This window comes from Chlorocebus sabaeus, chromosome 23, assembly GCF_047675955.1.
Source record: "Chlorocebus sabaeus isolate Y175 chromosome 23, mChlSab1.0.hap1, whole genome shotgun sequence".
NCBI classification, from domain to species: domain Eukaryota; kingdom Metazoa; phylum Chordata; class Mammalia; order Primates; family Cercopithecidae; genus Chlorocebus; species Chlorocebus sabaeus.
Genome location: NC_132926.1, coordinates 43,790,671 through 43,814,812, shown reverse-complemented (window position 1 = coordinate 43,814,812; position 24,142 = coordinate 43,790,671). Strand labels below are relative to the sequence as shown.

General features: G+C 47.9%; 2 protein-coding genes across 4 annotated transcripts in view; one reads left to right on the top strand and one right to left on the bottom strand.

Annotated features, from left to right (window-relative positions):
• Positions 1 to 5,816, bottom strand: part of CDC25C (cell division cycle 25C) — a 48,502-nt gene extending 42,686 nt beyond the window's left edge. For 2 of the 3 annotated variants that reach the window (XM_008014574.3, XM_008014576.3), the window contains exons 1-4: positions 5,604 to 5,816; positions 5,004 to 5,235; positions 3,594 to 3,688; positions 2,519 to 2,564 (exon numbers count right to left, since the gene is read on the bottom strand). In XM_008014574.3, the coding sequence (XP_008012765.1) occupies positions 2,519 to 2,564; positions 3,594 to 3,688; positions 5,004 to 5,197 (335 nt within the window). In that variant the 5' untranslated portion in view covers positions 5,198 to 5,235; positions 5,604 to 5,816. The remainder of the gene's footprint in view (positions 1 to 2,518; positions 2,565 to 3,593; positions 3,689 to 5,003; positions 5,236 to 5,603) is intronic. The other variant, XM_008014575.3, reaches the window with a different exon arrangement.
• A 5,943-nt stretch (positions 5,817 to 11,759) lies between these two features.
• FAM53C (family with sequence similarity 53 member C) lies at positions 11,760 to 23,436 on the top strand. Its single transcript, XM_008014571.3, has 5 exons — positions 11,760 to 12,039; positions 14,913 to 15,142; positions 15,537 to 15,594; positions 18,534 to 19,318; positions 20,419 to 23,436. The coding sequence occupies exons 2-5, from the start codon at positions 15,065 to 15,067 to the stop codon at positions 20,671 to 20,673; spliced, it is 1,176 nt and encodes a 391-aa protein (XP_008012762.1). The 5' UTR covers positions 11,760 to 12,039; positions 14,913 to 15,064; the 3' UTR covers positions 20,674 to 23,436.
• The last annotated feature ends 706 nt before the right edge of the window (positions 23,437 to 24,142 follow it).

Genomic DNA, 24,142 nt, shown 5'->3' with positions numbered 1-24,142 from the left:
TTACAGGCGTGAGCCACCATGCCGGCCAGGGCTAATTTTTTTAAAAAATTTAATTTCTGGCCGGGCAGGGTGGCTCACGCCTGTAATCCCAGCACTTTGGGAGGCTGAGGCGGGCGGATCACCTGAGGTTGGGAGTTCGCGACCAGCCTGACCAACACAGAGAAACCCGTCTCTCTACTGAAAATACAAAATCAGCTGGGCGTGGTGGCGCATACCTGTAATCTCAGCTATTCGGGAGCCTGAGGCAGGAGAACCTCTTGAATCCGGGAGGGGGAGGTTGTGGTGAACCGAGATCGCGCCACTGCACTCAAGCCTGGGCAACAAGAGCAAAACTCCGTCTCGAAGGAAAAAAAAAAAAAAAAAAAAAGCCTGGAGTGGGGGCTCATGCTTGTAATCCCAGCACTTTGGGAGGCCGAGGCGGGCAGATCACGAGGTCAAGAGATCGAGACAATCCTGACCAACATGGTGAAACCCTGTCTCTATTAAAAATACAAAAATTAGCTGGGCGTCGTGGCGTGTGCCTGTGGTCCCAGCTACTCGGGAGGCTGAAGCGAGAGAATCGCTTGAACCTGGGCGGCGGAAGTTGCAGTGAGCTGAGATCAGGCCGCTGCACTCCATCCTGGCAACAGAGTGAGACTCCATCTCCAAAAAAAAAAAAACAAAACAGGCCGGGCGTGGTGGCTCAAGCCTGTAATCCCAGCACTTTGGGAGGCCTAGACGGGCGGATCACGAGGTCAGGAGACCATTCTGGCTAACACAGTGAAACCCCGACTCTACTAAAAAATACAAAAAACTAGCCGGGCGAGGTGGCGGGCGCCTGTAGTCCCAGCTACTCGGGAGGCTGAGGCAGGAGAATGGCGTAAACTCGGAAGGCGGAGTTTGCAGTGAGCTGAGATCCAGCCACTGCACTCCAGCCCCGGCCACAGACCAAGACTCCGTCTCAAAAACAAAACAAAACAAAACAAAACAAAACAAAACAAAACAAACAAAAAACATATATATATATAAATTTCTATCCTCCCTCTGTGGATTTCATTATCTATCTGGGTTAGAGCATTTAAAGCAATTCAGGCCGGGCCGGGTGACTCCCATCTGTAATCCCAGCACTTTGGGAGGCCGAGGGGGTTGCTGATCACTTGAGGTCAGGAGTTCAAGAGCAGCCTGGCCAACATGGTGAAGCCTCATCTCTACTAAAAATACAAACATTAGCCAGGCATGGTGGTGGACGCCTGTAATCCCAGCTACTCAGGAAGCTGAGGCAGGAGAATCGCTTGAATTGCTTGAACTCAGGGAGGTAGAGGTTGCAGTGAGTCAAGATGGCGCCACTGCACTCAATCCTTGGCAACAGAGCCAGACTTCATCTCAAAAATAAAAATAAATACATAAATAAAATGCTTGGTATGTGTTAGATATACAGTTTATTTAATCCTTACAATAGCTACTTTATGAGAAGTGCTATTATTGTCTCCATGTTACAAATTTAAAAAATTAAGGTCTAATGAAGTTAAAAAAACTTGTCAGAGTCACAACTGGTGAATGAAGTAGTAAGCCAGGAATCCAGACACTGATTCCAGAGCCTACACTCTGTACTTTCTTTTTTCAACACGCAGTCTCGCTCTGTCGCCCAGGCTGGAGGGCAGTGGTGTGGTCTCCGCTCACTGCAACCTCCGCCTCCCGGGCTCAAGCAATTCTCCTACCTCAACCTCCCAAGTAGCTGCGATTACAGGCATGTGCCATCCTACCCGGCTAATTTTTGTATTTTTTTTTTTTTTTTTTTTTTTTGAGACGGAGTCTCGCTCTGTCGCCCAGGCTGGAGGGCAGTGGCCGGATCTCGGCTCACTGCAAGCTCCGCCTCCCGGGTTCACGCCATTCTCCTGCCTCAGCCTCCCGAGTAGCTGGGACTACAGGCGCCCGCCACCTCGCCCGGCTAGTTTTATGTATTTTTTAGTAGAGGCAGGGTTTCACCGTGTTAGCTAGGATGGTCTTGATCTCCCGACCTCGTGATCCGCCTGTCTCGGCCTCCCAAAGTGCTGGGATTACAGGCTTGAGCCACCGCGCCCGGCCCAATTTTTGTATTTTTAATAGAGACGGGGTTTCTGCATGATGGGCAGGCTGGTCTTGAACTCCTGACCTCAACTGATCCGCCTGCCTTGGCCTACCAGAGTGCTGGGATTACTACAGATGTAAGCCACCGCGCCTGGCCACTCTGTACTTTGAATTACTAAGATACAGCACTTTTCACATTCAAATAAAAGCCTATATAAGTGTAGTATACCATTTTCCTTCATTTCCTTATAGATACTTCTGATTATGACAGTTAAAATGAATACCCTTCATTTTCACAACACTATTTAGATCTGGAAAACTTAGAAACTGTTCAAGGTAAGGAACTAGGCCTCAAAGCCCACTTATACCCAATATGAAAGGTTTTGCACTCTGCAGGGTCCGCACAGGATAAAATCTCTATGACCAGTGCTAAAAAGCTTTTGCATGGGGTTCATTTAGCAACAGAACTTACATCCCAGCTAAATGCACTTCCTGAAGTCCTGAAGAATCCAGGTGACCTGCAATCAAATATAAAAAATCAGTAAAAGGAGTTATTTTTGTCCATGCATCCTGTTTTTCCTTCAGATTTTCTTCATTACCAGTAAGCCATATTAATTTCAAGGACTGAGCTTTTGAATACAAAGCCTCTCGATTGATACCCATTTCATAGTACAAGGTACAATTTCACAGAAACTTAAGGTTTTATATGTGTCACTAAAAGAAGAAGTGCTGGGAAACACTGCACTTTGCTACCTATGGAGTTGTTTTTTTGTTTTTTTTTTTTTTGTATGAGTAGAAAAGAAAGGTTATCACTCAGAAAATCTGAAATTAGAATTCTGGAAGGTTAACTTATGAAACATTCCTTTTGGAATATTTTATATAAAACATATAAGAATTAATTGACAATGTATTTCTTTTTCTTTGAGACGCAGTCTCGCTCTGTCACCAGGCGGGAGTGCATTGGTGCTATCTCAGCTCACTGCAAACTCCACCTCCCGGGTTCAACCGATTCTCCTGCCTCAGCCTCCCGAATGGCTGGGACTACAGGCACGTGCCACCACGCCAGTTAATTTTTGTATTTTTAGTAGAGATGGGGTTTCACCATGTTGGCCAGGATGGTCTCGATCTCTTGACCTCGTGATCTGCCCACCTTGGCCTCCCAAAGTGCCAGGATTACAGACATGAGCCACTGCACCTGGCCAACAACATATTTCTTTACGCTGGTTTCTTTGCCTCTGCTGAGATTAGACTAAGGCACAAAACTTCTCATATACTAATGACTATACTTTCATTCCCACCGTTAATCAGTCAACAAAATATGTTCCTACTTGTCTAACATTTTCAAATGCAAAGTAGCTCCTATTAGTGTTATTATCTTTCTCTTCCCATTGGCTTAATCATTCTCAAAAATTCTCTAGTTACCCACAAAATGCCATCTCTCTAGGCAGACTCTTTTTATACTTTCACCACCTTCTCTATCCTACTTCCCTGTTTTCTCCCTTAAAAGTTATTCTTCCCTTCAAGGCCTTTATCTCCCTTCTCCCTACCAGTTTCATCAAGGTCTGCAGAAGTGGTAAGCTGAGTGGCAGTTATCTCCCCACTGCTAAGATTCGAAAGATCGAGGCAACGTTTTGGGGTTCCTCTGTTGAGACATAATAGTACATCGAAATTTCCATTAGATTGTTATATCCTTAAAAGTCAAAGATCATGTCATCCTCTTCTTTTTTTTTTTTTTGCAATAGAGTCTTGCTCTGTCTCCCCAGCTCAAGTACAGTGGCACCATCTTGGCTCACTGCAACCTCCGCCTCCCGGGTTCAAGCGATTCTCCTGCCTCAGCCTCCCAAATAGCTGGGATCACAGGCGCCTGCCACCACGCCCAGCTATTTGTAGTAGAGATGGGGCTTCACCATGTCAGCCAGGCTGGTCTTGAACTCCTAACCTCAGGTGATCCGCCCACCTCGGCCTCCCAAAGTGCTGGGATTACAGGTGTGAGCCACAGCACCCGGCCAATCCTCTTCATCTGAAACACCCCTTAATGACTATCAGATTATCTGAACAGTGTCCAAATAAATCTAATTGCTTTTTGGAAATATCTCAGACTGGGCTGAGAAAAGTCTCCCACTACCATAATCTGTACCTCATTTTCTCCTTACCAACATATTGAAACAGATAATTTTTTTTTTTTGAGGCCCAGAGTTTATTGGCCAAGGAGGATCTTGACTCCACATTCCCTGTCCTGAGCACCATGAACACAGGCTTGATTTCTCCCTGGAGTCCCTAGTTTTTCTCAGGTACTACTTCTCTTCGTTTGCTAGTTGAGACATGGTATGATCAGAATTCAAAGTACAACTGCAATAACATTAATATTAATACTAATAAAGTGACCGACTCGTAATGCAGCAGTTTTCAAAGACTTTTGCCAGATATCACATCATTTGATTCTCACAAGATCCTAGTAAGATAGGAAGAGATTATTATTTCTTTCTTGTCTTTTCTTTTTGAGATAGAGTCTCACTCTATTCCCCAAGCTGAAGTGCAGTGAGGCGATCTTGGCCAACTGCAGCCTCCAGCTCCCGGGCTCAAGCAATCCTCCCACCTCAGCCTCCTGAGTAGCTGGGACTATAGGCGCACATCACCACACTCAGCTAATTTTTAATATTTCTTGTAGAGACGGGGTCTTGCCATGTTGCCCTGGCTGGTCTTGAACTCCTGGACTCAGGCGATCCGCCCTCCTTAGCCTCCCAAAGTGCGGAGATTACAGGTATGAGCCAACTCGCCGGGCTGATATTATAATTTCTTGTCACAGAAAAGAACTCAGAAGGGTTACACAGTCAAGGGCAGAGCTGAGACTTAAACCCTGACCTTTGAGCCAGGATAACTGAAAACAAACCAACAAACAAACCCAACTGTTTGGAAATAGCAAAGGCAATAAAGTGTAAAAATGAAAGTATATTTACCCAGACAAAACGCTTAGGTTTGCAGAATCACCAATAAATTTGCCCACTGGAGTGCTAGGGACATCTGGACAGACAGTAAAGGAAGTGTCTCTCTCCAGGAGCAGGTTTAACATTTTCCTTTGATTAGACCTAAAACTGGGTCCTGAGCCAGAGCTTCCTTCCTCTCTTGTGGATGAGAAGAGTTCCGTAGACATGGTCTTCGAATTCTCACCAGGAGAAAAACAAAACCTAGCTAGGAGGAAAACGTCATCTATATCGGTCACAGTTCCCTCAGCTTTCCCAAACTCCTCCACCCTTTCCAGCCAGGCGGATCAGCATTGGAAGAGGGGCATTCCCGAAGGGTGATTCGCAGCCTGGCTCCAGGTTAGAACCTGAATTCACCGACGAGAGGCAACCTTAGGACCTTAAAGATGGAATGAAGAGAGGATTTTGACTTGTTCGACGCCACACAGCTCGAGACTTCTGACCAGAAAGAACCCAGGTCGTAACTCGCGACAGTGCCCATTCGGCCCTCCCAATCTCTGTTTGTGTGGGCCGACTGGACCCTAAGGGGACAATGGGGTCTCCGTGATTCCGTGGCGGAGACGGCTGCGGACTTACCTCAAGCCTGGAGTCTGAGGCTTGCCTACAAGAGGAGGGAAAGTGGATAGGGATCGGACACAGGCGAAGACTCGAGCAGAATGAAAGAAAATCTGGGGGAAAGGAGGCAGTTAACCAGACTGCAACTCTGCCTCCCGACTGGGTAGGCCAACGTCGGACTCAGCGTCTTCCCCGCGAAGGAGGCCAAAGTTATGGCCTGCGAGCAAGAATATCAACAGCCGCAAGCGTTGACCATTCAAACCTTCCGCCCGCCCAGTAACCTATCCCCGCTCGCCTCTAAGCTGCGTCAGCCAATCCCCTCGCGCGCGCCCAGACCCTCACGGCCTATCGTTGGGCTCGCACATTACCCGGCGTGTGCTTGCTCTGGAAGTGGTAAGACTTGCCCCGCCCCATAGCCAGAGCAGGATAGTGATTGGCCCACCAGCGTTAGGCAGGCTGCGGGGTAAGCTCCGCCTCACGGGGAGCCTGCCGCATCATTGGCTCTCCCTCTCACCAATTGCCACACCCTTTCTGTTTTCTTCTTTCCCTCAGCCCCACGAACCCCGGGAGATTTAAATCGCACCTTACTAGTGATGACCATTCGCTAGGATAATACTAGGAGAGATTCTTTTGGGTGGAGGGTGTTGTAAGCGTTTCATTTTCCTTGCTTCTTTCTCGTGCCGTTTTCGCGGACGCTTTCTTCTGAGTTTTGCTGGCCTTCCACGGGAGATGGAGCGTTTGCTGCCGGTGTGGCAGGTATTGGGGGGAGACAGGTGTGTGTGTTTATGCTGAGAGGCATTAGCCCCTTTCAAGAGCTTTCTTTGTTTGGCGTTTCTTTTAGAGACGCTAGTTTACGTGGGTAAAAAGAAATTCCGTTGCAGGGAAAGTGGAGGAATTAAATTATCTTGGTATAATGCTTATCACAATCCAGAGGACCTCAAAGATTGGTTATTCATGGAAATTTGAACATTGACGAGGTGATATTTAGAAATTACTGGCCGGGCGCGGTGGCTCACACCTGTAATCCCAGCACTTTGGGAGGCCGAGGTGGGCGGATTACATGAGGTCAGGGGTTCAAAACCAGCCTGGCCAACATGATGAAAGCCCCGTCTCTACTAAAAATACAAAAATTAGCTGGGTGTGGTGGCACACACCTGTAATCCCAGCTACTTGGGAGGCTGAGGCATGATTAATTGCTTGAACCCGGGAGACGGTGGTTGCGCCACTGCACTCCAGCCTGGGCATTAGAGTGAAACAAACAAAAAGACATTCCTAATGTTAGGGATTTGCTTTTAAATAATCCTGTGCTGGGGGAGGGTATTGATGATACAAGATTGACCCTGAGTGTTGAGTGATAGGGGGCAGGAAGGTCCATCATATCTGTGCATCTCAACGTTTAATTTGCACACTAACCACCTGAGGACCTGTTAAATGCAGATTCTGATTCGGGAGGTCTGGGTTGTGGTTGCGGCCAGAGATTCTGCCCGTCTAACAAGCCCCCAGCTGATGGTGAGGTAGCTGGTCCTAGGACCATACTTTGAGCGGTAAGGTATTACCCCATACTCCTTACTTCAGTGTATATTTGAAAATTTCCATAATAAAAATGTTCAAAATAACCTTGGAAGCTCTTTAACATGCAGGCTCCAGAAACGATAATTCAATAGGTCTAAAGTGGGGTCATTATCAAGGCCCCCAGGTGCTACCCATGCAGACAGCTTACAGATCAAGCTTTGAGAAACAAAAGTCAAAATGCAACTTGTGTCTGATGTCAGGATTTTGGTGGTGGTAGTGACTGAGAGGCACAGTGTAGCCAGCTGGTTTTTATCCTAATACCCTTTGCATCTGTAGAAACTGCTTCCCCAGAAAGGAGATGTGTAAGGAGTCTTGGTCCTCTAGGATACAGACAGTGAGTGTGGGAGTTAGCACAGAGCCTTGCTATGCCAGGTGAGTTTGAAAATCAGGCTGGGGATTAAGGGAGTGTGGGATGAGTTGTTATCTGCTTTGACGACTACAGTATAATCACACTTTGTGGGAAACTGTATACTTCCCTGCAGGTGGGAAGTAGAGACAGACAAAGTTATTCTCCAGTGGTGGCAAAAGCAGATAGATTATGGCAAGTGCACACCTGGCTACCAGTGCTTTCTGCACCAGGTCCTCAAGTAAGTGCAGTTGTGGGTGGTCACAACAAAGATGTCAACCAAGTAGCTTTAGTTCAATGTCAGGTGATAGAAATATACTAGAATCTGAGCACTCTGACAAAGTTGCAGCATTCCTAAAACAAATTCTGTAAAAATCTAGCCCAAAAATAAGTTTCTGAGACTTTTCTTAAATAGAAGTTATATACCTAGCCCTTAAGAGTGTTTTTTTTTTGGGGGGGGGGTTTGTTTTTGTTTTTGTTGTTTTTTTTTTTTTTTTGAGACAGAGTCTCACTCTCTCCCAGGCTGGAGTACAGAGGCGCGATCTTGGCCCACTGCAACCTCTGCCTCCCGGGTTCAAGCGATTCTCCTGCCTCAGCCTCCCAAATAGCTGGGACTACAGGTGCCCACCACCACGCCCAGCTGATTTTTGTATTTTTAGTTGAGACGGGGTTTCACCATGTTGGCCAGGCTCGTCTCAAACGCCTGACCTCAGGTCATCCACCCGCCTCGGCCTCCCAAAGTGCTGGGGTTATAGGCGTAAGCCACCATGCCTGGCCAACAAAACTCTCTCTCTTTTTTTTTTTTGTATTTTTTTAGTAGAGACGGGGTTTCACCGGGTTAGCCAGGATGGTCTCGATCTCCTGACCTCGTGATCCGCCCGTCTCGGCCTCCCAAAGTGCTGGGATTACAGGCTTGAGCCACCGCGCCCGGCCCACAAAACTCTTAAAAGCTCTACTTTTCCTAATGAGATTGTTTTCCTACCAAACATTTTTACTATCTCCTCATGGTTCCAGCTGGCTTAGCTAATTGCAACATACTTAGCTAATTACATGTAAGTTTACATGCATGCATACAAACTGTGAAATGGTAGAATTATTTTAAAGGGAAGTCAAATATTGTCTTTTATACCTTGATTTCTGAGGGTGTTGGAATATATCTAAGTTATCCTTCCCAGAAGAAAGAATATTAGGGAGGTGGGAAGTTTGGTGTTTAATCTGATTTGAAGATTTACTTTTTCTGTTGGATTGAGGGCATTGATCCTATGTCATCCTTGGGGAATCCCTATCTAGGCTCCTGATTCACTGTGATAAGCAGTGAGCTGTGTTCCTTCACCTTGACCTCAGTCTCACCCATACTTGTTGTGGCCAGGGCACTGCGGCAGCCTGGGCTTCACCCTGAAACACCAAACAAGAACGGGAGTTTCAGCCATCACTCCTGGGATGCCCAGATCAGGCAGTGGAGAAGAGCCCTACATTCCTGGGACCCTCCCCGCCAGCCTCTGCAGGGCAGAAGGGCTGAGGGATGTGTTTTCTATTCCTGGTTCTTTTTATGACTGGTAGGCTTAGCCCTACTTCTCCCCACTTTGCAGAGGTTTAGCTTTCACTGGGTGAAAAGGGAAGGTCTGAATCGAGTGCATGTTCCTCCCACTTGGCTGTTCCTTCCTAGGCAGGGAATGGAGAGTCTCTTAGAGCCAATGGATTCCACTCCTTTGGATGACCTCCTGGATCACTGGCTCCAGGCCCTGGAACCTTCAGAATATGGATGGAGAGTATCCTTTACTGAAACCCACTGAAGCAGGGTTACAGATGGGGTTTGGCCCATGAGGGCACGATTAAGATGCGGTTCAAAGCAGTGGCTCAAGAACAAAAGAATAAAAAGGGGGCAGCAGGGAAAAAGAGCAGGACATGAGTAAAAAAATCTTTGGGAACTAAAAGTAGAATAAGGAGATTTAATTATGGGTAGGACTGTTAGGCTGCACTGGGAGGCAACATAGATGATTTCATAGATGATGAAAGGGGATGTAACCTTCCTTTGAAATGAGGCCTGAAACTTGACTTGCAGGGTTTTTTGTTGTTGTTTTTGTTTTGTTTTGGGTCTCAGTTTCTTTCAATGTTTTGCAAATGAGCCAATGCCTACTTTTAACTCAACCGTTTAACTAGTAAGCTTGGTTAATAATAAAAAGGGGAACAGCTTAGTGATGAAAAGCAAGGGCTTTTAGACTGCTTTTTGATAGTACCTTTGCCTACCATGTGGGCAGTCACTTAACCTCTTGGGCTGTTTCATTTGTCAAAGAGAAGGTTTTGTTTCATGTGATGATTGTAAGAAAAAATGAGAATATATATCAAAGTATGTAGTCCAAGTGTGGTGGTTCACACCTGGAATCCCAGCACTTTGTTTTTTGTTTGTTTGTTTTTGAGATAGAGTCTCATTCTGTTGCCCAGGCTGGGGTGCAGTGGCACAATCTCGGCTCACTGCAATCTCTGCCTCCCTGGTTCAAGCGATTCTCCTGCCTCAGCCTCCTGAGTAGCTGGGATTACAGGTGGGCGCCACAATGCCCAGCTAATTTTTGTATTTTTTAGTAGAGATGGGGTTTCACCATGTTGACCAGGCTGGTCTCGAACTCCTGACCTCAGCCTCCCAAAGTGCTAGGATTACAGGTGTGAGACACCATGCCAATCCCAGCACTTTGTGAGGCCAAGGTGGGAAGACTGAGGCCAGGCGTTTGAGACTACCCTGGGCAACATAGCAAGACGCCTCTCTCTACAAAAATACAAATAAATATGCTGGACATGGTGGCACACTCCTGTAGTTCTAGCTACTCAGGAGACTGAGATGGGAAGGATTGCTTGAGCCCAGAAGTTCAAGGCTGCAGTGAGCTATGATCGCTTACTGCACCCCAGCCTGAGCAACAGCAAAACCCCGTTTCTAAAAAAAAAAAAAAAAAAAAAAAAAAAGGCATGGTGTCTGGCACATAAGAGCAATTCTTGGAAACCATGTGTCCCATACTTCATGGCCCCAACTCTGCTCCTTTTGCCAAGGGGAAATAGGCAGTACAAGGTAAATCTCTCCACCCCTATTTTCTCAGTTAGTACTGTACCTCACTTTTCTTTTTCAGTTTGCAGACTTGGTGACTCCTGCCTCCTCCCCTCCCTGGCTCAGTGAGGAAGATCCCTGCCACTGGCTCTACTTTCCAGCTGATCACAGCTATTTACCTGTCCCAGTCTTGAGTAAGGCACAAAATATTTACAGAAAACAGACGTCTTTCAGAGGACTTGCTGCTAAGTGTAATAGTGAAGATTACTTGCATACTGCTACTTTCCAATCAATTAAAAAAAAGAAATAGAAACTTTGTATTACAAAGAAATCACAACACGAACGCAGTTTAAAGCCTCTCCTTTATCCACTTTTTTGCTTGTCTCCCTAAACCATCTGTGATGCTAGCTGAGACTCGAATTTACATAAGAGCCAGAAACCATCAACCCAACCTCTTCACACACTAACGTCTACATTCGTCTCTTTAAAAAAGACTTAAACTTTGGCTCATGTGGGAGGTGGTGGTAGTGGTGGAGACTTAATAAAAGGTGGTTTCGTCTTCCTGAAGTGGAAATATAGCACCGTCAACATCTTTTCCCCATCTGGCTGTTTCCTCCTTCCCTTTCTGTTTAAGGAAAGTGTAACCACCGTACTTCTCCCCACCTCCCCGCACCTCCCCCAACAAACGCAAGCAACTGAACCGCCTATGATGTCATAATCACAATCCCATTACCTCATCCTGCTGAGGGGGGGCGGAGAGAGAGGAGAGGGAGTGAACAGTCCTGGGCTATCCTGAGCTTTACAAAGTGTTCTGGGTGAGTGCAAATTACAGAACCAAGTGGAAACGTCCCCGCAACCATTATAAGTTCTGGGTTTTTAAGGTTCAGGCCGATCTGGCAGCTGCAAGAGCGGCTTCTGGGACTCCGAGCAGGCCCTAATCGGCGCTTGGACCACACTTCCCAGCAGCCTTCACGCCGCGGACGGGTCCTTTGCTGGGGGAAGGGGGCTTCCTTCGAAGAGGTGGTCGTGGAGGGCGGGGCAGCCGAGCAGGTGAGGGGCACTGTGGCTAATTGCATGACGCGGGCCGAACCGAGTGGGAGGCTGCAGTTGGGCCGATGGAGGGAGGGAGGGCAGGGGCGATGCCTTTGTTTACCTTCTCCCGACATGGCCTCCCCCGCGGGTTTCAAGATGTACCTCCAACTGGGACCGTCCACTTTCTGCGATATTTTGGAGGGGGTGACTCGTTAGTGAGGAAACCACCCCCATCCCTAAATCAAAGCGCCAGACTCGTTCCCGACAGCGCTGTCCGAGAGAGACTTTGAGAGAGACACGACACGAAGCTGCCCTCTCCGTGGGTGGCTCGGGGGGATTTTGCGAGCCGGAGCTGTCCCACTACTCTCCTCAGGGACTCGTTGGTTCGCGCCAGCGCCTTTTAAGGACACCGTGGGGCGAACGGAGCGCTCAGAGCTGCTCCGGCCGCGGCCCTGGGAGCTGGAGGAGCTGCGGTAGGTGGCGGAGGGCAGGTGGCGCTGGGGCCTCGGGGCGGGCACCTCAACTGTCCCTCCCTCCTTCCCTCTTTCCCCTCCCCCAGCCCGACCGCCCGCGCGGCCGGGCCTCGCAGGCCGCCTCCGCGGGGAGAGCACGGGACCCGGTGGGGGAGGGGGTGGCGAAGTGCTAAGTCCCATACCCTCCCCATCCCTTGCGTCCTGAGTTCGCTTCCCGCGGCCAGATGATGGAACCTAGTGGGAAGAGGCGAACGACAGCCCCCCCTGAGCGAGCCCTGGCGCCCCCCCGCTCCGGGGACCAGCGGACGCCCCATGCCCCACCCCGCGGGGACAGGCAGGGCAACAGAGGGAGAGGTTGAAGATTGGAGGGGCCTAGCCTTTTGCTTCTTCATGGGGGTGGGGGGAGGGGTGTTCCCCACTTGTCACCCCTTTCCCCAGCAGAACCATATGGAGGAAGAGCAAGCAGGTCTCCACCTACCTGTTCATGCACCTCCCTGCCTTCCTCATGTTTTCCTTCAGTCTCCCCAAGAGGTGTGGGGCCGGGACCTGGGGGGAAGGTCCCCAAGGGATTTGTGACTCTCCTCCCTGTTGGCCTGACCTGATCCTACCTTGTCTAGGTTCAGCACAACCTCAGCATCCCTGAAACAGGAGTGTCAAGGGTTACTGCCGTCCAATAGGAGATGGGGTGGGGGTCTGATCTTTATTTTTGGGGGCTGCTGGTGGAGGGAAAGCCTGAACTGAGAGTTAGGCCTGGTGGGGTTGCTGAGAGGGCCTAGCGGCCTGCTGCTCTCTGAAGGGCTGAGCCCCGTGCCAGTTGTTAAACTGAGAAGTTTTAACTTGTTTAGTGACTGTTCAGGGCTGTCTCTACCCTTCAGATACACAAAATGGAAGGGGAAGGAAGGCGGCAAGAGAGGGCTTCTTACACTTTTTTCAATGCCTGCTTGAGAAAGAGGAGGCCCCTCGCGGAGCTGGTTTGCCTTCTTTTGTGTCCTGGTTTGATTCCTTATGGCTTCCGTTCTGTTCCCCTTCTCAGCCTGGCCTGTTTTAGGAAACTCAGGCTGAGAGTATCAGTTGCCTGGTGGTAGTTGCATTGTTCCAATTACCGCTGTGTGTGGCCACATCCCAACAATTAAAATGCAGAAAAACACAAATTCACTCTCTTGACTTTATCCTAGAGATGGCTGGGAGTTTGCTGTTTGTCCAAATGCCTCATGAAAAGCTAGAGAGTTTGCTTCACTCCCTGCTCCTCATAGCTGGTTAGCCTGAGGCCTGGGGTCTCGGGGGTAAAATCCTGCACTTAGGTTCCCTCTCTGGTTGATCTTTGAGGGCAGCAGAGTTAAGAAACCAGGAGCAGAAGTAATAGAAGCTTTAGCTTCTCCCGTAAGAATATAGGGGAAGCAGCTGAAGAGAGCTCCCCGGAAGCTAGAATTTTGTTCAGGGTGGTAATAATTATGCATGAAAATGATAGTTAACTATAACGATGATTGACTTCTCTTGCACCTTTCTTCCAAAGAACTCCAAATACATACAGGTTTATCTCTTTGCTCTTCCTTGTGGCCTCCTTCTGAGGTGTGAGTGGGGTAGAGATAATTTCCTCTTCTTTGTGGAGTGATCTGCCCCCAAGGTCACAGAAGGAACAGCCCTCTTGGGCTTTTCTTAGTGTACAGGTGAGGGAGGATGGTATTCAGCCAGAGAGATAGACCCTATTGCCTTCTTCATCTTATTGATTTCATTACTTCTGACATTCTGAGGCCTTGAAGATTCACAAACGGGAACAAGAAATGGTAGTGTATGTGGACTCCTGATTTTTATAGGCCAGATGGCACATTTTGTACATTTTAATGTGTTATATTGTTCCTGTGACGGGTTAAGATTATTCTGCCCACTTTACATATGGGTAAACTGAGGCCAGCGAGTATTAAATGATTTGTCAAAACTCTTAGCAAATTGGACTAATAATTAGATTTCTTGATGATTTGTTCTCTTGACTAGCTAATGCTACACACATTGTCTGGTAAGCTGTCAGCTTGCTGGTCATTTCCGGGAATAGACAGAATAAAATCAAGACACTGGCTTAACCTCCCCTTTTCCCTTGAGCAAGGCCCCTCAGGTAATTGTGTGGGCTTGAAGCCTGTTCTCTGATACAGTTAGTTTGCTTCTATCAGAAGTTGACCATGAGAAAGAATCTTGGTTAACTGTGTCCATGGACTTTGCATCAGATCAGGCTAGAAACTTAGTTGAATAAAGTCATGGAATTGTTTATAACGTCTGTAGAGTTGAAATGTATTGGAATTACCCTGACCATTTCCTTATCCTCTTCCCATTTGATAAGAAAACAAATACCGTATCTATGGGAAAACAATAATATATCAAATGTTTAGGCTGTGGGAGGACATAAAATCCTATGTACTCAGGTCTGAAGCAGAAAGTCTTGCCTACAACCACTGTTCTTCCTTGTTCTCTTATTATTATTTCTGTAGTTTAGGAGAAGGGTACCTCTTTTCACTTCTGACTAGAAGATAAAATACTGGGCTGATCTCGAGGGAAATAATCATTTGGGCATCCCTCTCTCTCACGTGAGCAGCTGTTTTCTAAGTGCTGCTGGTATTCCAGTTAGAAACAACAGAGCATGAACCAGGTTAAGGGTAGCAAATAAGTTTCAACTTGATTGCCAACTCTATTTTATTTCTTGTCTGGACTGCCAGTTCATAATTTCTGAAGCTGTGTTTAGGCTTAGCTAGAAAGAGCTGTGATCAATTGATGTCTGCCAGAGGCCTGGCTTAGGGGTGCTGTGGTATGTGTGCCATGCATTTTCCATCTCTGGACCAGGTGCATCTCTAATATCACTTGGGGCTGGTCCCTCTAATTGGCAGACTCAGCAGGCATGACTGGAGAGGGAAGTCCCAATGGTGCTAGAATGGTGCTGCAGTGGCAGAAGACGGCTTACGAGTGAGGTCTGGAAGAACAACAGGGAAGACATCCATCATTTGCTCCAAAGTGTGCAAGTCAAATCCTGGGGAGAATCATGATAACCCTGATCACTGAGCAGCTACAGAAGCAGACTCTGGATGAGCTGAAATGCACACGCTTCAGCATCAGTCTGGTAAAAGACCAGTCTTCCTGCTTCTCCACGACCCCCTCCCCCTTTTTTCTGAGGCTGATTGTTGCTACCACTTTACTCTTGTCCTGTGCTGTATGAATCATGGTTCTTAACCTGAAGAGCCCACTAATGGCTCAAAACCCAGCCCAAAAGGAAGGGGGCAGGGATTTTTCCACCTATAGAGAAGGGACAACAAAACTTGGGTGGAGAAGGGTTTGAGATGTTGGAAGATGTGGATTGTTTGACTTACTAACTTTGGGAAGATGAGAGGAAGAACACTTAATGTCCCTAACATCCCTATAGCTCATGAATTGCAGAGGAGAACTGAAGAGGGCTTCCTAGAAATCTGTCAGTGTGTCCTGAATCCAAATCATGATGGATATTCTCTCTTTCTTAGCCTTTGCCTGATCATGCAGACATCTCCAACTGTGGGAACCCTTTTCAGCTTGTGTCTGGTAAGGCATCGTGTGTGTTTGTGTATGTGTGTGTACCCATTCCTCTCTCCACACATTTCTATCATTGGTTTCCAGTGAACAGGGCTAGCAAGCATATCTCTAGAACTTTCTTGCCAGGGTCAACTTCTGAGATTGGCAGTTGTCTTTCATGTTATAGCATGAAAGTTATCTGATTGGTTTGCTCTTATTCTAGCTTTGTGGAGACTTGTATAACCTATTTTTTTGAATAGGTAATACATTCACATGGTTCAAAATTTAAAAAATAACAACAAAAAGGTTATGCTGAGAAAAGTATTACTCTCCTGTTCCCTATCTACTCAGCTTCTACCACCTCCCTAAAAGTATTAGTTTCTTACACAGTATATGTGACTAGAATTTCTGTATATAAAAAGAAGCAAATGTATATATTTATTTCCTTTTTTTTTTTTTTTTTTTTAAGTTCTGGGCTACATGTGCAGAACCTGCAGGTTTGTTACATAGGTATACATGTGCCGTGGTGGTTTGCTGCACCTATTTTATTTCCACATTTTTAACACAAAAGGTTGCATACTATATATTATTTTGTACCCTAAAAAAAAAAATAGGACCGGGCCTGGTGGCTAACGCCTATAATCCCAGCACTTTGGGAGGCTGAGGCAGGGAGATCACCTGAGGTCAGGAGTTTGAGACCAGCCTGACCAACATGGAGAAACCCCATCTCTACTAAAAATATAAAATCAGCTGGGTGTGGTGGCTCATGCCTGTAATTCCAGCTACTGGGGAGGCTGAGGCAGGAGAATCGCTTGAACCCAGGAGGCAGAGGTTGCGGTGAGCCAAGATGGCGCCATTGCACTCCAGCCTGGGCAACAAGAGCGAAACTCCATCTCAAAAAAAAAAAAAAATCGCTGGGCACAGTGGCTCATGCTTGTAATCCTAGCACTTTGGGAGGCCGAGGTGGGCTGATCATGAGATTAGGAGTTCGAGACCAGCCTGGCCAACACAATGAAACCCTGCCTCTACTAAAAATACAAAAATTAGCCTGGCATGGTAGTGCACATCTGTAATCCCAACTACTCGGGAGGGCAAGGCAGAAGAATCACTTGAACCTGGGAGGCGGAGGTTGTGGTAAGCGCAGATTACGCCACTGTACTCCAGCCTGGGCAACAAAGAAAGACTCCATCTCAAAAAAAGAAAAAAAAAAAAACTTTAATATAGCTAGGAGATCTTTCCCTATCAGAATGCTGAGCATTCCCTTGTTATATATAGCTGCATATTATTACACTGCATAGATGTACAGTGGCTTATTTCACAAATCTTCTATTGATGTACATTTAGGTTATTTCCAATCTTGTTTCAGTACATAAAACTGTAGTGGGCCAGACGTGGTGACTCATGCCTGTAATCCCAGCACTTTGGGAGGCCGAGGTGGGCAGATAGCTTGAGGCCAGGGGTTCGAGACCAGCCTGGCCATCATGGTGAAACCCTGTCTCTACTAAAAATACAAAAATTAGCCGGGCATGGTGGCAGGTGCCTGTATTCCCAGCTACTCGGGAGGCTGAGGCAGGAGAGTTGTCTGAACCCAGGAGGTAGAGGTTGCAGTGAGCCAAGATCGTGCCCACTGCACTCTAGCCTGGGCGACAGAGCAAGACGCCATCTCAAAAAAAAAAAAAAAAAAAAAGAAACTGTAGTGAATAACCTTGTACATATGTCATTTTTTCACATGTGAAAATATATCTGAGGTATAAATTCGTAGATTATTAATTAGTCAGTTAAAGGGCCCCTGATGGTAGGGACATTTAGATGGAGGTATCACTGGTGGACAATCAGAACTCCTTAACTCATGCTGCTCAGCTGTTCTGCATCTCATTTTCTTTTCTAGGATACCTAGCAAGGGAAGTGAGTTGGCAAAAACATGTTCATTCAGTGTCTTCCTCCTGTTTATCAAAGACTTGCTGAAAGCCAGGTGTTGTGTCATAAGTATAGAGCAGGAACTCATGGTCTCTGCCCTTGTAGTGGTTAGTAGAGGGAAGAACTGTAGACCAAATACACTCAGTATGAATTTTGCCACCGTCAAGTCTGACTTCTTGTCATTTGCCCCAAATATCCAGCTCCTGCAGAATTCCAGCCAGCTTGGACTCCAGAGGAGTTTGGACTAGGCCCTTTGTCCCTTACTGAGCCATCTCCCAAAAGTCACAATTTTGGTTGGAATACAGTGAGGATTGTTTTCTTTTAGTCCATTTTCCCTTCCTTCTCTTGGTCCCTCCATCTGTTTGGATTCAAGAGAAGGCCTAGGGGAAGGGAATCGGAATATGTGGGTGGCCAGACACAAAGGAAGATGAGCAGCACAAAGTCTTAGGGTTTCCCAAGCCCAGGTTTCACTGTCAAAGGCCTTCCCCACCCTGTTTGCCCTCCCTAGGAATAAAAGTGATCTCTTACCTGCCTGATTACCTCTTACTTTTTGGCAGTACTAACTCCTTGGTGCTGTTGACACATGAGAAGAGGAAAGGCCAAGGAAGGAGAGCATAGGCCTGCTTTTCAGCATCCAGAGCAAGCGTGGGGGAGGGGCGGGGGAGGGATGAGCAGGACACACACAATCGTGTTTGTTTCTTTTGACTTCTTTTACCTTTCAGAGGGAATGGCAGGCAGTAGATGAAATGTTTTTGATTCCAGGTAGTTGGTCACAATGGAGGCAACAGAGCATAGTGGTTTAAAAACCTGGCCTTCGCATCAGACAGACCTGGATTTGAATCCTCCTTTGGTCTTTTGATTGCTGTGTGATTTTGGGAAAGTTACTGAATTTCTCTTATCTGTGAAATGGAGATAATGATAATGATACTACCTACCTCATAAAGTTTTTGGAAATTTTCACATAAAATGCTCCATACATTGTGTGGCACGTGGTAAGTTCTTAAAAAATGTAAGCTATCATTAATATTATTTTTATTACAAATGCCTTCCAGAAGGTGCTTCCTGGAGGGGCCTGCCCCACTGTTCCTGTGCTGAGTTCCAGGACAGCCTCAACTTCAGCTACCATCCCTCAGGCCTGAGCCTGCACCTCAGACCACCCAGTCGGGGAAGCTCCCCCAAGGAGCAGCCCCTCTCCCAAGTCCTAAGACCTGAGCCCCCAGACCCAGAGAAGCTTCCTGTGCCCCCTGCCCCTCCATCCAAGAGGCACTGCCGCTCACTCTCAGTGCCCGTGGACCTGTCTCGCTGGCAGCCGGTGTGGCGGCCCGCCCCCTCCAAGCTGTGGACTCCCATCAAGCACCGGGGCAGTGGTGGAGGGGGTGGGCCGCAGGTGCCTCACCAGAGCCCCCCGAAACGGGTCTCCAGCCTCAGGTTCCTCCAAGCTCCCAGTGCCTCTTCTCAATGTGTCCCAGCCCACAGACCCTACAGCCCTCCTTTCTTCAGCCTGGCCCTGGCCCAAGATTCCTCTCGACCCTGCGCTGCCTCCCCTCATAGTGGCTCCTGGGAGAGTGATGCTGAGTCCTTGTCACCTTGCCCACCTCAGCGCCGCTTCTCCTTGTCACCCAGCCTGGGCCCGCAGGCAAGCCGCTTCTTGCCCTCTGCCCGGAGCTCTCCTGCATCCTCACCAGAGCTGCCCTGGCGACCTCGAGGTCTCCGCAACCTTCCCCGAAGCCGCTCACAGCCTTGTGATCTGGATGCCCGCAAAACTGGGGTCAAGCGGCGCCACGAGGAGGACCCCCGGCGTCTGCGGCCTTCCTTGGACTTTGACAAGATGAATCAGGTGGGACCAGCAAGACTAGGGGAGCTTGGATGGGAGTGTGGGGACTCTGTTCTGTTTCCGCTTTTGAGCTAACCCCTAGCTTCATTACCCTGCCACTCCCATCTCCCCCCTGCCACCAACAGCACCTCCTTTAGCTCTCAGGGTGACCTACGATCCCAGCTTGCCTGGGACTGTCCCAGTTTTAGTACTGAAAGTCCCCCCATCCTGTGAAATGCCTTAATCCTGGGAGTTAGAGAAACTGGGGTGAGACCCATGTTAAACCTTCCAACAGGGATCCCAAATTGTCTTGCAAGAGGTACTTTCCCTCCTTTCCAAGAATGCATAAGCTGCAAAAAATTTCATCATCAGTACCTACTCCTTGTGCCCAAAGCTGGTTTTGCCACTTGCCTGTCACTGCTTCAAAGTGGTTCTGTGAGAGCTGAAGCAAGATGGGCTGCTACAGTGTATTCATCTGTTAGACCAATGTTTTTTGACTTCCTGGTTTGAGTATAGTTATTGTATGTATGCACTTGCTCACTTTTTTCATATTATTCTTTCTAGACCACTGGGTTACAAACCTCTTTAAGAATTGATTTAACTTTTTCATAGAGTCGTCCATCCCATCTGCAAATATTTACTGATTCTGACTAGGCACTGGCAGTACAGAGTAGTGAAACACTGCAGATGATGTTCCTGCCCTCATGGAGCTTCTATTCTTGAATCCAATGGAAATAATGGGCTCCAAATTTTGTCAGAAAGTTTACAAATCACACCTGTAATCCCAGCACTTTGGGAGGCCGAGGCGGGCAGATCTTGAAGTCAGGAGATCGAGACCATCCTGGTTAACACAGTGAAACCCCATCTCTACTAAAAATACAAAAAATTAGCCAGGCATGGTGGCAGGTGCCTGTAGTCCCAGCTACTCAGGAGGCTGAGGCAGGAGAATGGCGTGAACCCAGGAGGTGAAGCTTGCAGTGAGCCAAGATCATGCCACTGCACTCCAGCCTGGGTGACAAAGCGAGACTCCGTCTCAAAAAAAAAAAAGAATGTTTACAAACCTTACCCTAAAGCCTTAGAATTCTTGCCTTCAGGTTTAACTGTCTTCTTTGTTTGTTTGACAGAAACCATACTCAGGAGGTCTCTGTCTCCAAGAAACAGCCCGGGAAGGCAGCAGCATCTCTCCACCGTGGTTCATGGCCTGTAGCCCCCCACCCCTCTCTGCTTCCTGCAGTCCCACTGGGGGTTCCTCCCAGGTGCTGAGTGAAAGCGAAGAGGAGGAGGGGGCTGTGCGGTGGGGTCGGCAGGCGCTGAGCAAGCGGACACTGTGCCAGCAGGACTTTGGGGACCTGGACTTGAATTTGATTGAGGAGAACTAAAACTGAGAGGCTACTTCCTGGGGCCACACAGACTGACTCTCTCATGGCTACTAACAAGTGTCGAGGCCCCAAGGCTGGGGGCCAAGCCTGGGAATGGGGGTGAGTGGAGGGCTCCGACTCAGGGCAGCCGGAAATCTTCTCGCTCCAGCAAGCTCGACCATGCCGAGAGACTGGCCGGGACAAGATAAACGGAGCTGGTGGCGGGAGGGACAGCCCCAGAGCAGACCCTTCCCATGGCGGCCCTGAGTGTGAGTATCCCTGCCACGAAGAGAGCAATGGGCAGGGAAGGAACGGGTCTGCCGACCCCAGCTCGGGGAATTTCACTAGCCCCTTTGCTTCAAAGGGCACTTGTGTCTTAGAATTTGGCCAGGGTGGGGGGTTGAGTCAGCCTCCTCAGAGAAACTGCGTGAGAGTGTGTGCGTGCATGGGAGTGTACTTGTGGAACGGTGTGTTTGCGTAGCCTTAGGGAAGGAAGGCAATTACTCCTTAACAGCAGAATATCATGATACCCCCGGGATCTTGAGTTTTTTACAGGATGTTGGGTTTGCTCAAGGAGTCAAGAGGAGGGCACAAAGTTTTCCTTTTTTCTAAATAGCTCTGGAACCAGGCTTGTAATCCATAGCATCACCGACTCTGCAAAGGATTTCATTTTGGGGCACAGCAGGGTGTTTTAAGTGCTGTGACTTCAGCTAATGATCTTTTCCTCAGCCCCACCCCCTCCCCACTAGCTCGATCTAGTATATTGGGGAATGCAGGTGGGGGGTGTCACCATATTTTTTCTGAGCTGGCCTTTTTTTCTCATTAGATTGTCTAGACTATATACCACCTGCCTCTTTTGCCCTGTTGAATAGAGTTGCACACAGCACACGGGCAACTGACGCAGGGTTGAGGGACTCTCTCTCTGTCTCTGCCTCTGCTGATGGGACCCTTTTCCCTCACCCTCTGCCCTTCTAGGTCATAGACTAGGTAGGAAGGCCCTGTATTGGTCTGCAGCATCTACTGAGGCAGACCTGCAACAGAAGTGGCATTCAGTCCCCAGCAGACATGAGTGAGCTCACCCCAGCACTGCTGTTGGGAAGGTGACTGCAGGAAACCAATTCTTACAAGATCCAGGCCCAGCCTTTTCGACCTGCTTGAGAAGGAGGAAGGGGTGGTTGGCATTTAATAGTTTGCTTGTCTTCCACTCATGCCAGGAAGTGTTTATTTGCCTTTAATTGGCCCTGAGAGACCAAAGGGAGGTTGGGGCTCACCGAGGGATTGGCTGAGGATGTATAAAGCAAAGGCTGTGAGAAGCAGTTGGGAGTTTGGTTGTCATTGGATTGAATTTACTTTTTTGTTTCTCACCCGCAACTTGAGCCAGGACAGCTGGTCCCAGTGGCCACAGTGATGGGTTTAAGTACCTTGGTAGGGCTGGCACCAGTGGAAACACATACTGAAGCTGACCCCACAGTAGCCTGTGAGGTTTTGTCCAGCTTTGGTTAGACCCTACATGACCAAATTGGACCTGCCCTTCTTCTTTATGGCAAGAAGGGCATTTTTCTCTTCAATTTCCAGGGTTTCCTAAGACCCAATTCCTCTTGTAAGGGAAGAAGACCAAGGTCTTTGTGTTTTCTTCCTCATGGAATTGAACCTGACATTTTCTGGATCTCCTGCATGTCAGGAGCATCAGTGAGGCTTCAGCCTCCTCGTCTCCACTCCAGAGAGGAGGTGGCCATGTCTTCTTAAGCCTCTGGCCCTCAGAGGCTCCTCCCTATCTCCTGGCTAGTTACTACTGGGCTACCAGGTCTCTAGGGGCTTCAGAGAGGCCCTCTGGAGAGTCCAGGGAAACCGTGAGCCCAGGAGTTGCCCATCTATGGTTTCATTCCTCCCCTGGCTCTTCTCCCTCTTCAGGCCATAATTTCCCTGGTGCCAACTTCTTTTCCTCCTGGGGTATCCTCATCCCTGGGCTCTCTGCTGCAGATTGGCTGTGCCAGCTTCCCACAGGTCACTGGCAATGCCAGTGAGTTTCTGCAGGCCCTAAGCTGAAGAAGTGAGGCAGTGATTCTGCCTCCATCCTGGTTTCCCCAAAGCCCCAGGGCACCATCCTTAGGGGAGAAGGTCTACAGTTATCATTATTTTAATTCCATTACTTTCAGTCTGGAAAACTAAGCTAGTCAGAACTATCATCTTGCTTCCCAATCTAAGAACCTGTGGCCCTGGAACACTTTTCAAGAAGTGGTTACACAGTAGATCTGTTTCAACAGTTCTGTGTAAACCAAATGCTGTTTTTCAATGCATTTGGACTGCTGACCATTTAAAAGCAGCCTATGATTGCTTCTTTTTGTAAAGCAGCAACCTCCCTCCACTTTAGCTGTTTTGACTATTTGAATTTTCACATATTGGGCTTACCCAGAGTGGAGCACACCTCCAGGGCATGTGGCTGACACTGGGTAGATGTCTGCATCTGTGCTGTGTGTGTGGTGTGGTTGGCCAGTAGGTGAGTATCCCTGTGTGTGTGAGTGAAGCCACTCCCCAGGCTGGTGCTCTCTTCCTGTGCCCAGTGACTGCCCAGTGGCAGCCCAGCTGCCCTTCACTCCCACCTGCTGCCAAAGTCCCTGTGCTAATGGGATTACAAATACAAAAAGTGGAAAAAAATTTTTCGTAAACTTTGTTTTATATTAAAAAAAAATCCATAAGTCTGTGTGTGTTAAACATGAGGTTCTGCCTCTGTGGCTGTGTTTGAAAAAATAAAGTTTTATTAGAATAATCCATTTTCCCAAGCAACCTTGTGTACTACAGTGTCTTCTTCCCTTCCCCACAAAGACAGACAAGGAAGAAGCAGGGTAGGAGGCCACCTAACTCTTTCAGCCCCTTCCTTTAAGATGTCGGTCAACCTTTCAAAAAGGGGCAGTATTTGGACCCTAGGCCCTTTGCCGGCCATGGCAGGATGTTACACTGTGGCCCAGGCTTCTGCTAAGGCCTTGGTTATTTTTGGCAGTCTGGTTTGGTCTCTCTTTCCCTGGCACTTATACTTGTCTCCTCCTGCCTGCTGTCACTCTCACTTCCAGCAAGTTGAAGTCAAGTATTAATGCATTCCAGCTCCCTGAGAAATGGTTTATGGTACAGTCAGGAACTTGTCTAGATTGGTTTGTAGGCTTTGGGAAGTAGGGAGAAGGCAGGGTGGGAGACGGCCAGGGATCTTTCTTAAGTTTTCACATGTTACATCCTGGAGAGAGAAAGATTTAGTCATCAGAATTCAGATTCCAAAGACCTAGGCAATTTTTCCATCCTAAAAATACTGCTTTTGGAAAATTATCCTAGCTGCAAAGCTTCTCTTTTGTTGTAGAAGACAGTATTTTCCCTAATGTTTCCTTTTGGAGTGTTGGTTTGCGGAAAGAAGCTATGTGGCTCACTCTTTCTTTAGACCTTTCTATTCCACGCTTCTCTCTATGTTGACATTCTTCCAATGTGTGTGGGTGAAGTGTAGTTG